Source organism: Emys orbicularis, chromosome 20 (genome assembly GCF_028017835.1).
Source record: "Emys orbicularis isolate rEmyOrb1 chromosome 20, rEmyOrb1.hap1, whole genome shotgun sequence".
NCBI lineage: Eukaryota > Metazoa > Chordata > Testudines > Emydidae > Emys > Emys orbicularis.
This window is the reverse complement of record NC_088702.1, coordinates 21,490,717-21,503,566: the sequence shown is the minus strand read 5'-3', so window position 1 is coordinate 21,503,566 and position 12,850 is coordinate 21,490,717. Positions and strand designations below refer to the sequence as shown.

Below are 12,850 nucleotides of genomic sequence, written 5' to 3'. Positions count from 1 at the left end.
CACACTTAGCCCCCTTGCACACTGAGCCACCACCTGTCATGACACCCATGTGCTCTGTATTTCACGTTTCTAGGGGCTCGCACGGCTGCTCATGATCCCAAAGCCCCTTGTGCAAAGCAGGTGCTTTCCAAGTCTCACACACTGGGTCCCTCGCATGCCAGTACCCCTGGTGCAAAGCATGCATCTGCCGTGTTTCACAGCCGGCATCCCTCACACGCCTGTTCACAGTCACGGTGCCCCTGGTGCAAAGCACAGGCTGGTCGTGTTTCACAGCTTGGTTCTTTTCACAACGGCTCACATTCACAGCACCTCTTGTGCAGAGCACACGCTGTCTGTCTCTTAGACCCTCAGTCCCACGCAGGGCTGCGCGCGCTCAGAGCTCCCCTCGTGCAACACGCGTGCCTTGCCTGGCTCACATCCTGGGTCCCTTGCACACCTGTTCACGATCACAAATCTACTGGTGCGAAGCACGTGCCTTCCATCTTCTGCAGCCTGGGTCTTCACACGCCCGCTCACAGCTGGGGGTGTCCTGCCACAAAGCGTGGGCCCGCTGAGCGGATTGTTCCCCAGTGGGGATCCCCTCGAGGCAGGCGCGCGCCGTGTGTGACCCTTCGGGTGTGTGACCCTCTTGCACTTCGGAGCTGGGGGGAGCACAGGCAACCTGCGGTTCCGGCCTGTGGCCACCAGGTGGCGATGTTGTCCACCCATTCCCACCCCCCAAGTGGTGTCTCCTTCAGTCAGGGTACAGGGGGCTGAGTCCCTGCAGGCCCCTATGGGGCAGGCGCCCCCTGGACCAGGGTCTGGGCTCCAACGCTGGGTCAACCCCTCCTCACCGGCCTGCGGAGCAGAGAGAAACGGAGCCAGAGGTTAATCTCGCCCCTGGGGGAACCAAAACGAGGGTCCCGGCCCTTTAAATTTCACACCCCAGCCCCACCCTCCCCCACACACACTAAGGGATGGGGAGGAAAAGGGGGGGCTTGTGGATTCGCAGGCACAGCTGGTGTGGGGGGAGCCCAGGGCTGGGCTGGCAGGGGCTGCAGGCCGGGAGTGAGGGGCATCAGCAGGGCTGGGCTGGCAGGGGGCTGCGGGTCGGGAGTGAGGGGCACCGGCAGGACTGGGCTGGCAGGGGGCTGCAGGCCGGGAGTGAGGGGCACCAGCAGGGCTGGGGGGTGGGGGGAACACAGGGCTGGGCTGGCAGGGGCTGCAGGCCGGGAGGGGCACCGGCAGGGCTGGGGGGGGGGGGGGAACCCAGGGCTGGGCTAGCAGGGGGCTGCAGGCCGGGAGTGAGGGGCACCGGCAGGGCTGGGGGGGGGGGGGAACCCAGGGCTGGGCTAGCAGGGGGCTGCGGGTCGGGAGTGAGGGGCACTGGCAGGGCTGGGGGGGGGGGGGGAACCCAGGGCTGGGCTGGCAGGGGCTGCAGGCCGGGAGGGGCACCGGCAGGGCTGGGGGGGGGGGGGGGAACCCAGGGCTGGGCTAGCAGGGGGCTGCAGGCCGGGAGTGAGGGGCACCGGCAGGGCTGGGCTGGCAGGGGCTGCAGGTCGGGAGTGAGGGGCACCGGCAGGGCTGGGGGGGGGGGCGGGAACCCAGGGCTGGGCTGGCAGGGGGCTGCAGGCCGGGAGTGAGGGGCACCGTGCCCACCTGTCTGGCTGTCCTGGGGCTGTAGCAGCCACGGCTCCTGCGGTTGTTTGGCCTCCAGGGCGGCCGTCACCAGCCGCGTCAGCGCGTCCAGCTTCTGGTCCAGGGCGTCGATTCGCTTCTCCAGGCCCCGCTGGGAGGTGCTGAGCCCACTGCTGAGGTCGCAGAGAATCGTCTGCACCTGGGGGGGGAGCGGACAAAACCCCGGGGCATCGTGGGAAAGCGGCCAAGGGTCAGACGCCCCCCTCCCCCTGCTGAGGCTGAGCCTCGGGGGGGGGGGGGGATGACGTGAAGCCCCTGGAGGGCAGCAGCACCCCACAGCCTGCCCAGCCAGTGCCCCTCACTCCCGACCCACAGCACCCTGGCTCTAACCCACTGGACCCCAATCCCCCCCAGAGCTCAGGAGAGAACCCAGGAGTCCTGGCCCCCTGCCCCCCTGCTCTAACCCACTGGACCCCACTCTCCTTCCAGAGCCAGGGAGAGAACCCAGGAGTCCTGGCCCCCAGCCCCCCATCCTGGCTCAGTCCCTGCAGTTTCTACCTTCTTGTCCCCGAGCAGGGGGCTGTGTGGGGCTGGGTTACTTAGGGGCCCTGGGAGGGGGAAGCCAGGCTGGGACGTGCAGGCAGGACTCACCTTCGACATGTCCACCAGGGCGTTAACCTGGTCTTGGAGCTTCCGGTGCCGAATCCGGACCTCCCGGAACCTGCAGAACCGGAGAAAGAGCTCAGCCGGTGCCCCTCACTCCCGACCCGCAGCCCCCTGCTAGCCCAGCCGGTGCCCCTCACTCCCGACCCGCAGCCCCCTGCTAGCCCAGCCGGTGCCCCTCACTCCCGACCCGCAGCCCCCTGCTAGTCCAGCCATGGGCTCCCCAGTCCCCTCCCAGAGCTAGGGAGAGAACCCAGGAGTCCTGGCTCCCAGCCCCCCTGCTCTAACCCACTAGACCCCACCACCCCCACCCCCAGAGGCCGGGAGCGGACCCAGGCGTCCGGGCGCTGTCACTCACCTGTGGATGGCCGCCAGCAAGCGCCTGTGATGCGTCCGGACCCGGCGCCCGGCCCTGGCCTTGCTGTGTCTGTGGAAGAGCCAAGCCGCCTGCAGGACGTTCGCTGCCGAGTTCCTCATCTGGGAGGGACACGGAGCCATGTCAGGATCCTTCCCACAATGCACTGGGGCAGCAGTTCCCTGCCCTACCCCCCCCCCAACCTGGGGCCCATGGGCTGGGCTTTTAGGGTGGGAGGAGGTGCACAATGGACCTGAACTCTGAGGTTGCACCCTATACTTCCCAAAATGCACCTGGGCCACAGGGTTGGGCACTTTCCCACCATGCACCTGGGGCCTTACTATTCCCCCATCCCACAATGCACCTGGGCCACAGGGTTGGGCACTTTCTCACAATATCCCTGTGTCAGCTGAGTCTGTGCAGGCCAAGCAGGCCCAGCCAAGCCCCACCATGCCGGGGGGGAGGGGGCGTCAGGGCCTGGCTGGGGGCGGCATGGGGGGCCCTGCCTCCTCCTCCTCCCCCCCCCCCCACAGCAGGCACCGGGAGCGTTTCCCATCCCCATCCGCAGAAGGACATTTGGAAAACAGCCACGTCCCCAGCGCTGGGAGGGGAGTGAGGTCAGAGCAGGGGGTCTGGGGGCCCGGACACCTGGGTTCTGCCCCACCTCTTTGGTGCACTGTATGTCCATCATGAAGTTGTGAACGTGTTTCTCCGCCCGGTTGAACTCCAGTTTGTCGGCTGCCACTGCCACCAGCAGCGCCGTGCAGCCAACGCCCTGCGGCAGAGACAGGGGATGCGATTAGCCAGGCAGGGCCCCAGGGCAGCACTAGGGGGCGCTGTGCTGGGGGGGCACGGCCCTTACCATGATGCCAGTACACAGACAGACCAGCCGGCCGCACACCGTCACTGGCACCACATCCCCGTAGCCGATGGTGAGGAAGGTGATGGGGATCAGCCAGAGCGTCCCCTCCAGGTGCCCTGCTCCGTTCTCCCTGCAGCACGGGGGGCAGAGAGACAGCGTCAGAGACCGCCCCCCCACTGAGCCTGCCTTGCCCCCGCCCCCACAATGGCCAACCTCATGATTTTGAGAGAGCCATAGAATATCAGGGTTGGAAGGGACCTCAGGAGATCATCTAGTCCAACCCCCTGCTCAAAGCAGGACCAATCCCCAGACAGTTTTTTTCCCCAGTTCCCTAAGTGGCCCCCTCAAGGATTGAACTCACAACCCTGGGTTTAGCAGGCCAATGCTCAAACCACTGAGCTATCCCTCCCCCCTAATGCCCCTGGGCCTTCTGCCTGGCTGCTTTCCCAGCATGCCCTTGGGCCTACAGCGGGAGCCCCTCAACCCACAATGCACCTGGCCGCTTGGCCCCTTTTCCATTCGCCTTCAATTGCCCGCTTTCCCACCATGCCGCTGGGCCTTTGGCCGCTTTCCCATGATGCACCTGGCCTTAAGTAGCTTGCTTCCCTTCGATGCACTTGGGCCTTTGGCCACTTTCCCTTGATGTACCTGGGCCTAAATTAACCTGCTTTCCCATGGTGCACTTGGGCCGTAAGTTGGCCCCTTTCCCACAATGCACTTCGGCCCTGGACCACTTTACCACAGTGCACCTCAGCCTAAAGTTGCCTGCTTTCCCACGATGCCCCAGGGCCCTCAGCTGCCTGCATCCCCGCCGTGCCCTGGGGCCGGGCCTGCTCTCCCACAATCCGCTCGGGGCCTACGTTGGCCGCTTTCCCAGCCTGCCCTGGGGCCCTTGGCCGCCCCGCGCCCGGCCGCACCTCTCGCAGACGGACAGCACCCAGGAGGCGGTGATCCAGAGCCCCAGGGTGAGCACCACTAGCACGCGGCCGGGCTGGCCGTTGACCAGCAGGCGCAGGACGAAGGGGTACCGGAAGCGGATCTGGTTGAGGGAGCCGATGGTGCGGTACGAGGCGTCCCCCAGCACGTGGCTGTGCAACAGCGCAGCCCGCGGGACCAGGTACAGCCGCAGGAACATCAGCAGCGACAGCAGCATCTCGGCCCCCGGCAGGAAGGACGTCGGGGGGCCCAGCTCGGGGGCCAGGCAGGGGGAGCCCCCCGTGGGGAAGGGGTGCAGGGCGCAGACCAGCAGCTCCAGCAGGATCAGGCCCAGTTTGGGGCCGCTCACCGCGATGTGCCAGTCCTGGAGCGAGTTGTCCAGCATGAAGAGCTGTGGGGGGAGAGAGAGAGGGAGAGCATGGAACCCAGGAGTCCCGGCTCCCACACCCCCCCTGGCTCTAACCCACCAGACCCCACTCCTCTCCCGGAGCTGGGGCGAGAACCCAGGAGTCCGGGCTCCCCCCGGCTCTAACCCACCAGACCCCCCACCCTCCTCCCCTCCCGGAGCCGGGGAGAGAACCCAGGAGTCCAGGCTCCCCCCTGGCTCTAACCCACCAGACAGTGACCCCACTCCTATCCCGGAGCTGGGGAGAGAACCCAGGAGTCTGGGCTCCCCCCGGCTCTAACCCACCAGACCCCACTCCTCTCCCGGAGCCAGGGAGAGAACCCAGGAGTCCTGACTTCACCCCTCTCTCTCTGTCACGGTTTCTCTCTTCCGTTTTCACTTTCTCCATCTTTCTTGCCCACTCTGGGATTTGCCCCTGCCTGGGGGAGGACCCTCCGTTCAATGGAGCAACCACCGTCCTCCCGGCCCCAGCCCCGGCCCCTGGGGGTCTATGGGGAGCTCAGCCCCACAGCCAGCTGCTGCGGGTGGGGGCCAGTCACAGCCCCCCACTGCCCTGCCCCCCAGGGGCCATCAGGGCAGGGGCAGGGAGACCCGGAGCTACTCTCCCGCTAGCGGGGCCCAGGAGTGGCTGGACCGGGGTATGGGGGGGGGGGAGTGTGTGTGTGTGTGTGTGACCCACTGCTGGGGGGGCTGAGCCCTGCTCCTTGTGTGTACGTCTGGGCCCAGAGGCGTGTGCGGGTGACTCACAGCCGGGATCTCTTCGCTCCCCCGGGGCGGGAAACTTCCACCCTCGCAAGATCAACCTCCCGTTTCCGCCCTGCAGGCGGCTGGGACTCCAACACCGTGGGTGTGTCTGTGTGTGTCTGTGTGCGTGTATCTCTGTGTGTGTGTCTGTGTGTGTGCGTGTCTGTGTGTGTGTCTCTGTGTCTGTCTCTGTGTGTGTCTGTCTGTGTGTGTGTCTCTGTGTCTGTGTGTGTGTCTCTGTGTCTGTCTCTGTGTGTGTCTGTCTGTGTGCGTTTGTCTCTGTGTGTTTGTCTTTGTGTGCATGTCTGTGTCTCTGTGTTTGCGTGTGTCCGTGTGTGTGACTCTGTGTGTGTGTCTCTGTGTCTGTGTGTGCCTGTGTCTCTGTGTTTGTCTTTGTGTGTCTGTGTGTGTGTGTGTATCTCTGTGTCTGTGTCTTTGTGTGTGTGTGTGTGGAAGAGAGAGAGTGTATGTGTGTGTGCAGCAGGGACATAAACACCCAGCCCACAACTCACAACCCCCTGTCACCCACCAGCAGCCGAGGCAGCTAGAAAAGCCCAAACTCAGCCTGATCTGGGGAGATTAGATGGAATCTGCCCCCAACCGACGGAAAAATAGTCAGTGAGCGTTTTCTGTCACTGGTGTGGGGGGTTGGAGTGGGGGCTGGGAGCCAGGACTCCTGGGTTCTTTCCCCGGCTCTGGGAGCGGAGTGATGTCTAGTGGTTAGAGCAGGGGGGGTAGGGGGATGGGGCAGGACTCCTGGGTTCTTTCCCCGGCTCTGGGAGAGGAGTGATGTCTAGTGGTTAGAGTGCGGGGGAGTCCTGGGTTCCAATTTGACTTGGGAAAACCTGGTAAGGAGGTGGCTACTTTAGAGCCAAGAACTCAGAGCAGCTGGGGGGAGCTTCAGTCCCAAACAGGGGAACCCCAAATGTACCCCCACCCCACTCACTGCAGGGGAACCTTCTTGGGGGTGGGGGGAATTAAGAGCAAGCTGGGGGGGGGGGGGTCCTAGGACCCTGGCCAGGCCGACATTTGGGGCCTTACCTGGATCTCCTTGACGTGGAAGGCGAGGATGACGGCCAGCAGGGTGGCGGTGGAGAGCGAGAGGAGGCATTTCACCAGGAACAGATACGCAAACCACTGAGGGGGGGAGAGAAAACAGGGGTGAAACCCCCTGAGCCAGCCAGGCCCTGCCCTGGGGCTGGATGGGAGCCAGCGCCCCCTAGAGGGGAGAGGTCCCATATCCCATTCCCGCCCCCCTGAGCCAGCCAGGCCCTGCCCTGGGGCTGGATGGGAGCCAGCGCCCCCTAGAGGGGAGAGGTCCCATATCCCATTCCCGCCCCCCTGAGCCAGCCAGGCCCTGCCCTGGGGCTGGATGGGAGCCAGCGCCCCCTAGAGGGGAGAGGTCCCATATCCCATTCCCGCCCCCCTGAGCCAGCCAGGCCCTGCCCTGGGGCTGGATGGGAGCCGGCACCCCCTAGAGGGGAGAGGCCCCGAGCCCCATTCCCGCCCCAGCCAGGGTGGGTGGCTCTGGGGTGTTTGAGCCCCCGGGGCCCTGTAGATCTCAGTACAAAATCTCATTGTTCTTTGTTATTGACCCAGGAAAGCGGCCGCCAGCCAAGTCCGATACCACAGCCGGGCCCCAAGGGGGTGGGGGGTGGGGATCGTCCCCCCCCCGTCCCCTGGCTCTGCTGGGAGACGGCTGCCTCCGGCCCAGCCCAGATCGCAGCCCCACCCTGAGCAAACACGGCGCTGCCGGGCAGGTGGAGGGTTTGGAGCGAGGCCAGGAAGAACGTGGGGATTTGCCACAGAGAAGAGGGCAGGGCGCGGGCAAGGCCGCTCGGAGAGAGGCGGGCGCAGGGAACTCAGAACCCAGCCCTGAAAGAACCCAGGAGTCTGGACTCCCAGCCCCTCCCTCTGCTCTAACCACTAGACCCCACTCCCCTCCCAGAGCCAGGGAGAGAACCCAGGAGTCCTGGCTCCCAGCCCCCTGCTCTAACCACTAGACCCTACTCCCCTCCCAGACCCAGGGAGACAACCCAGGAGTCCTGGCTCCCAGCCCCCCCCCGCGCTAACCCCCAGACCACCCTCACCCATTCCCTGTGCAATGATTAATCGATCTCCTTCCGTATGAAGCTGCCACCTCCTCCGTCCCGATCAATATTTATCCTGTCACTGGCCCAGAATCAACACCCCCGGTGAAGGGCGCGATTGTGTTGGGAACAATCGGAGCAGCCAGTCTTGGCGGCTTCTTGCAAATGGGGCTGGATGGTGCCAAGAGTGGGAGTGGGATGGCCAAGGTCTGCACCGGGAGCTGGTGTCCAGAGAGACGTCAAAATGATCACTGCTTCGTGCCTCAGTTTCCCCACTGACTCCCCCACCCTGCTCCCTGCAGCACAGCGCCCCCTAGCGCCATGCGGGGGCATCGGGACCAGCCCTGCCTGCCAGGTGAGAGCCCCCACCCTGCTCCCTGCAGTACAGGTTGTTTTTGCACCGTCTCCGGGTTCCCGCCCAGACATGCCCACAGAAGGGAGGGTTCTGGGAGAGGGCCTAGAACGGATCCAGGGGCCCGTTCCAGACACCGAGCCAGGCTGCGCCCACGACTAACTGCTGGGAGGGTCCATTGGCCGCCGGAGAGTCCCAGCCGTTAGCCAAACCCCACCGAGATTCCAGAGCAGGGAGTCAGGACTCCTGGGTTCTACAGCAAGGGACAAGATGAGAACCCAGGAGTCCAGGCTCCCAGCCCCTCCCCCCCGCTCTAACCCACTAGAACCCACTCCCCTCCCAGATCTAGAGATAGAACCCAGGAGTCCGGGCTCCCAGCCCCCCACTCTGACACTCCCCCCTCCCCCAACGGCCCGTGGCTGATGGCTGGTTAAATAAATGATTTGAATCATTAAGTTTCTGCAGCCTGGGGCTGGTGCCACCAGGCAACAAATTCCAGCACGTGGTGGCTAGTTCCGGGATGGGGCTGCGGGTCGGGAGTGAGGGGCACCAGCAGAGCTGGGGGGTGGACCCAGGCTGGGCTGGCAGGGGCTGCGGGTCGGGAGTGAGGGGCACCGGCAGAGCTGGGGGGTGGACCCACGCTGGGCTAGCAGGGGCTGCGGGTCGGGAGTGAGGGGCACCGGCAGAGCTGGGGGGTGGACCCAGGCTGGGCTAGCAGGGGGCTGCGGGTCGGGAGTGAGGGGCACCGGCAGAGCTGGGTGGGGAGCCCAGGGCTGGGCTGGCAGGGGGCTGCGGGTCGGGAGTGAGGGGCACCGGCAGAGCTGGGGGGTGGACCCAGGCTGGGCTAGCAGGGGGCTGCGGGTCGGGAGTGAGGGGCACCGGCAGAGCTGGGGGAGGAGCCCAGGGCTGGGCTAGCAGGGGGCTGCGGGTTGGGAGTGAGGGGCACCGGCAGAGCTGGGGGGTGGACCCAGGCTGGGCTGGCAGGGGCTGCGGGTCGGGAGTGAGGGGCACCGGCAGAGTTGGGGGGTGGACCCAGGCTGGGCTAGCAGGGGGCTGCGGGTCGGGAGTGAGGGGCACCGGCAGAGTTGGGGGGTGGACCCGGGCTGGGCTAGCAGGTGCTGCGGGTTGGGAGTGAGGGGCACCGGGAGAGCTGGGGGGTGGACCCAGGCTGGGCTGGCAGGGGGCTGCGGGTTGGGAGTGAGGGGCACCGGCAGAGCTGGGGGGGGAAGCAGGGGGGGCTGCGGGTCGGGGCTGAGGGGCACCCTCCTACCTTGCAGCCCCCGAACCAGGCCAGCTCCGTGTGCAGCACCATGAGCAGGATCCCCCCGAGCGCCAGGGCCAGGCCCCAGCCCGCCAGCTGCCCCTCGGCCTTCAGCAGCCCCTTCCGCAGCTGCAGCCTCCGCAGGTTCTCGCCCGGCGCCCCCGGCACGGGCAGGACTGTGGCTTCGGGGGGGTTCTGCTTGACTCCCATCTCATGGGCGTAGGGGGGCACGGGCAGGCAGGGGGCGAGGGACCCCCCGGCTGGCCCCCATCGCTGGCGCTTCAGCAACCAGCACGCAGCCAGTGTGACACCGGGGGGCACAACCCCTAGGCGGGCTGGCAGGGGCACGGAGCAGAAAGGGGGGGACAGAGGAAAAGAGAGAGCTGGAGAAGTCGAGGGGGTGGGAAAGGAAGGAAGGAAGGAAGGAGGGGGTGAGAGTCACTGCGAAAGGCCGGGCGGCAGAGAGAAGCGGGTGACTGGGGAGAGACGGCACGCGAGCGAGTCAGCCTGGCAGAGAGGTGCTGGGACCGCGGGACCGGGACAGCCCCAGAAAGAGACGGCGGAATAAAGGGAGCGGGTGAGACCGAGAAAAGGAGGGAATTTGGAAGAGATGGGCAGAGAGAGAAGAGAATGGAGGGAGTGTAGAAGAGAAAGAGATGGAGTGATAACAAGATAGAAGGAAGGTGGAAGAGAGACAGATGAAGGGGTGTTAGGACAGAGGGAAGGTGGCAGGGGCAGGCGGAGGGTAGAAGTACGGAGGGAAGGTGGCAGGGGTGGGCACAGGGGAGGTGGCAGGGGAAGGTGGAGGGAAGGTGGCAGGGGCAGGTGGAGGGTAGACGTACGGAGGGAAGGTGGCAGACCCAGACAGGCAGGCGAAGGGCAGCAGTGGGAGGGAAGAGGGAGAGGGAGAGGGTGGCAGGCGGAGGGGTGGAGCGGGGGGATCCCCAGCTGGGCAAGGGCACCTGGCAGCTGCTGGGCTCGGCTCTGGGTCGCTCCCGTCTCTGCCCCGCCGCGATCTGGCCCCTGGGTGCGGCAGGGCAGGGTGAGGGTTGGCGGGGAGGGGAGGGACTTGAAGGAGCAGCAAGTGTCCTGGGACGAAAAGGGGCGGGGGAAGGAGCCCAGGGCTGGGCTAGCAGGGGCTGCAGGTCGGGAGTGAGGGGCACCGGCAGGGCTGGGGGGGCGGAGCCCAGGGCTGGGCTAGCAGGGGCTGCGGGTCGGGAGTGAGGGGCACCGGCAGAGCTGGGGGGGGAGAGGGCAGGGCTGGGCTAGCAGGGGGCTGCGGGTCGGGAGTGAGGGGCACCGGCAGAGCTGGGGGGGCGGAGCCCAGGGCTGGGCTAGCAGGGGGCTGCAGGTCGGGAGTGAGGGGCACCGGCAGGGCTGGGGGGGGAGCCCAGGGCTGGGCTAGCAGGGGGCTGCGGGTCGGGAGTGAGGGGCACCGGCAGGGCTGGGGGGGCGGAGCCCAGTGCTGGGCTGGCAGGGGCTGCGGGTCGGGAGTGAGGGGCACCGGCAGGGCTGGGGGTGGGGAGCCCAGGGCTGGGCTAGCAGGGGGCTGCGGGTGAGGAGTGAGGGGCACCGGCAGGGCTGGGGTGGGAGAGGGCAGGGCTGGGCTAGCAGGGGGCTGCAGGTCGGGAGTGAGGAGCACTGGCAGGGCTGGGTGGGAGGAGCCCAGGGCTGGGCCAGCAGGGGGCTGCAGGTCGGGAGTGAGGGGCACCGGCAGGGCTGGAGGTGGGGGTGGCGTGGGACCTGAATCACAGACCCCGCCCCCCAGGAACAGGGGTGGGGAGGGGGAGGGATTTCCCCCCCCCCACCCCCTGTCTCTGGGGTGGGTCCGAGCCGGGGAGGTGGCTGGTGAATTCCTGAGTCCTGGGCAGGGTGGGGGTCTCTGAAGGGACAGACCTGGCTTGGAGCCCAGGTGGGAGGGGCTGGAATCTGCCCCCTGCCCTCCCCATCTCCCTCTCCTTCCCCAGCCTGGGGCGGGGGGGTCGGATAGTTTTCAACGAAAGGCTCCGTCCAAGCCACAGACTGGGCTCCTCCCCCCCCCCCGGCTCTGCTGGTGCCCCTCACTCCCGACCTGCAGCCCCTGCCAGCCCAGCCCTGGGCTCCCCCCCCAGCCCTGCCGGTGCCCCCCAAGAAGGAGGTGAATCACCCCCAGCCCCTCTCAGCCACCCCCACCCCCGCTGGGCTCTGAGTCACCAGGGAGGCTGCCACCCCTGACTCAGCCCAGGCACATCCTGTGGCATCCTTGATTTCCCCGGCTGGGTTCCCAGCCCTGCCCTGCCCTGCGCCCCCCTCCCCCCCCCCCACACACCTGGGACGGGCTAGGGATTTGTTCCCCTGTATACACAGCCGCCCTGCCCCAGAAGCAGCCGCATCTCAGCACCAGGCGAGGTGTCCCTGTATAAGAACATAAGAATGGCCAGACTGGGTGAGACCAAAGGTCCATCTAGCCCAGTGTCCTGTCTGCCAACAGTGGCCAGTGCCAGGTGCCCCAGAGGGAATGAACAGAACAGGGAATCATCAAGTGATCCATCCCCTGTCGCCCATTCCCAGCTTCTGGCAAACAGAGGCTAAGGACACCATCCCTGCCCACCCTGGCTATTAGATATTGATGGACCTATCCTCCAGGAACTTATCTAGTTCTTTTCTGAACCCTGTTATAGCCCCAGCGTCCCACCCGAGAGGTGGCTGTATGTCAGCGCCGGGCGAGGGGGCCCTGTATAACCAGCCCCCGCGTCCTACCCCAGAGGTGGCTGCATCTCAGTGCCGAGCGAGGGGGCCCTGTATAACCAGCCCCCGCGTCCCACCCCAGAGGTGGCTGCATCTCAGCGCTGGGCGAGGGGGCCCTGTATAACCAGCCCCCGCGTCCTACCCCAGAGCTGGCTGCATTTCAGTGCCGGGCGAGGGGGCCCTGTATAACCAGCCCCCTCCCGTCCCACCCCAGAGCTGGCTGCATCTCGGTGCCAGGCGAGGGGGCCCTGTATAACCAGCCCCCGCGTCCCACCCCAGAGGTGGCTGCATCTCAGTGCCGAGCGAGGGGGCCCTGTATAACCAGCCCTCGTGCCCCACCCCAGAGGTGGCTGCATCTCGGTGCCGGCTGAGCACCGCTGAAGCTGTGTTACATGAGCTGCAGCCAAGGTGCCCTGTCATGGTGAATAAGGGTGCTCCGCTAACTGGGAGGAAGAGAAAATATGATTCATAAAGGGACGGGTGAGCCGCAAACGGCTATTTTCAGGAGCGACGGGAGGGGTCGGAAATCAGCCTGGATCCTGGGCTGGAAAATATGAGCCCTTCCCCTGATAGGGAGAAATCCCTGCAGTCCTAGCAGCTGCACCGGGCCCAGGGGAGCCCAGAGTTGGGCTAGCGGGGGGCTGCAGGTCGGGAGTGAGGGGCACCGGTGGAGCTGGGGGGGGAGTCCAGGACTGGGACAGCAGCAACCCCAGGTGCTCCCCCCCATATGTGCCTCCCCCCCACCTCTTCCCAGAAGCCCTTGGGGAACTTGTTTCTTTCGGAAGGCTCAGGTCTGGCTCGTGACCCTCAGTGGCTTCCCCTTGGTTCCTGAAACCT

The 12,850-nt window shown here is 66.3% G+C and overlaps 1 protein-coding gene across 1 annotated transcript; it reads right to left on the bottom strand.

Moving 5' to 3' along the window:
* Positions 1-339: 339 nt before the first annotated feature.
* KCNN4 (potassium calcium-activated channel subfamily N member 4) lies at positions 340-9,496 on the bottom strand. Its single transcript, XM_065420372.1, has 10 exons — positions 9,296-9,496; positions 6,625-6,720; positions 4,415-4,824; positions 3,498-3,627; positions 3,300-3,410; positions 2,639-2,757; positions 2,269-2,338; positions 1,639-1,816; positions 834-837; positions 340-529 (listed from the first exon to the last, which is right to left on the bottom strand). The coding sequence occupies exons 1-10, from the start codon at positions 9,494-9,496 to the stop codon at positions 340-342; spliced, it is 1,509 nt and encodes a 502-aa protein (XP_065276444.1).
* Positions 9,497-12,850: the final 3,354 nt, after the last annotated feature.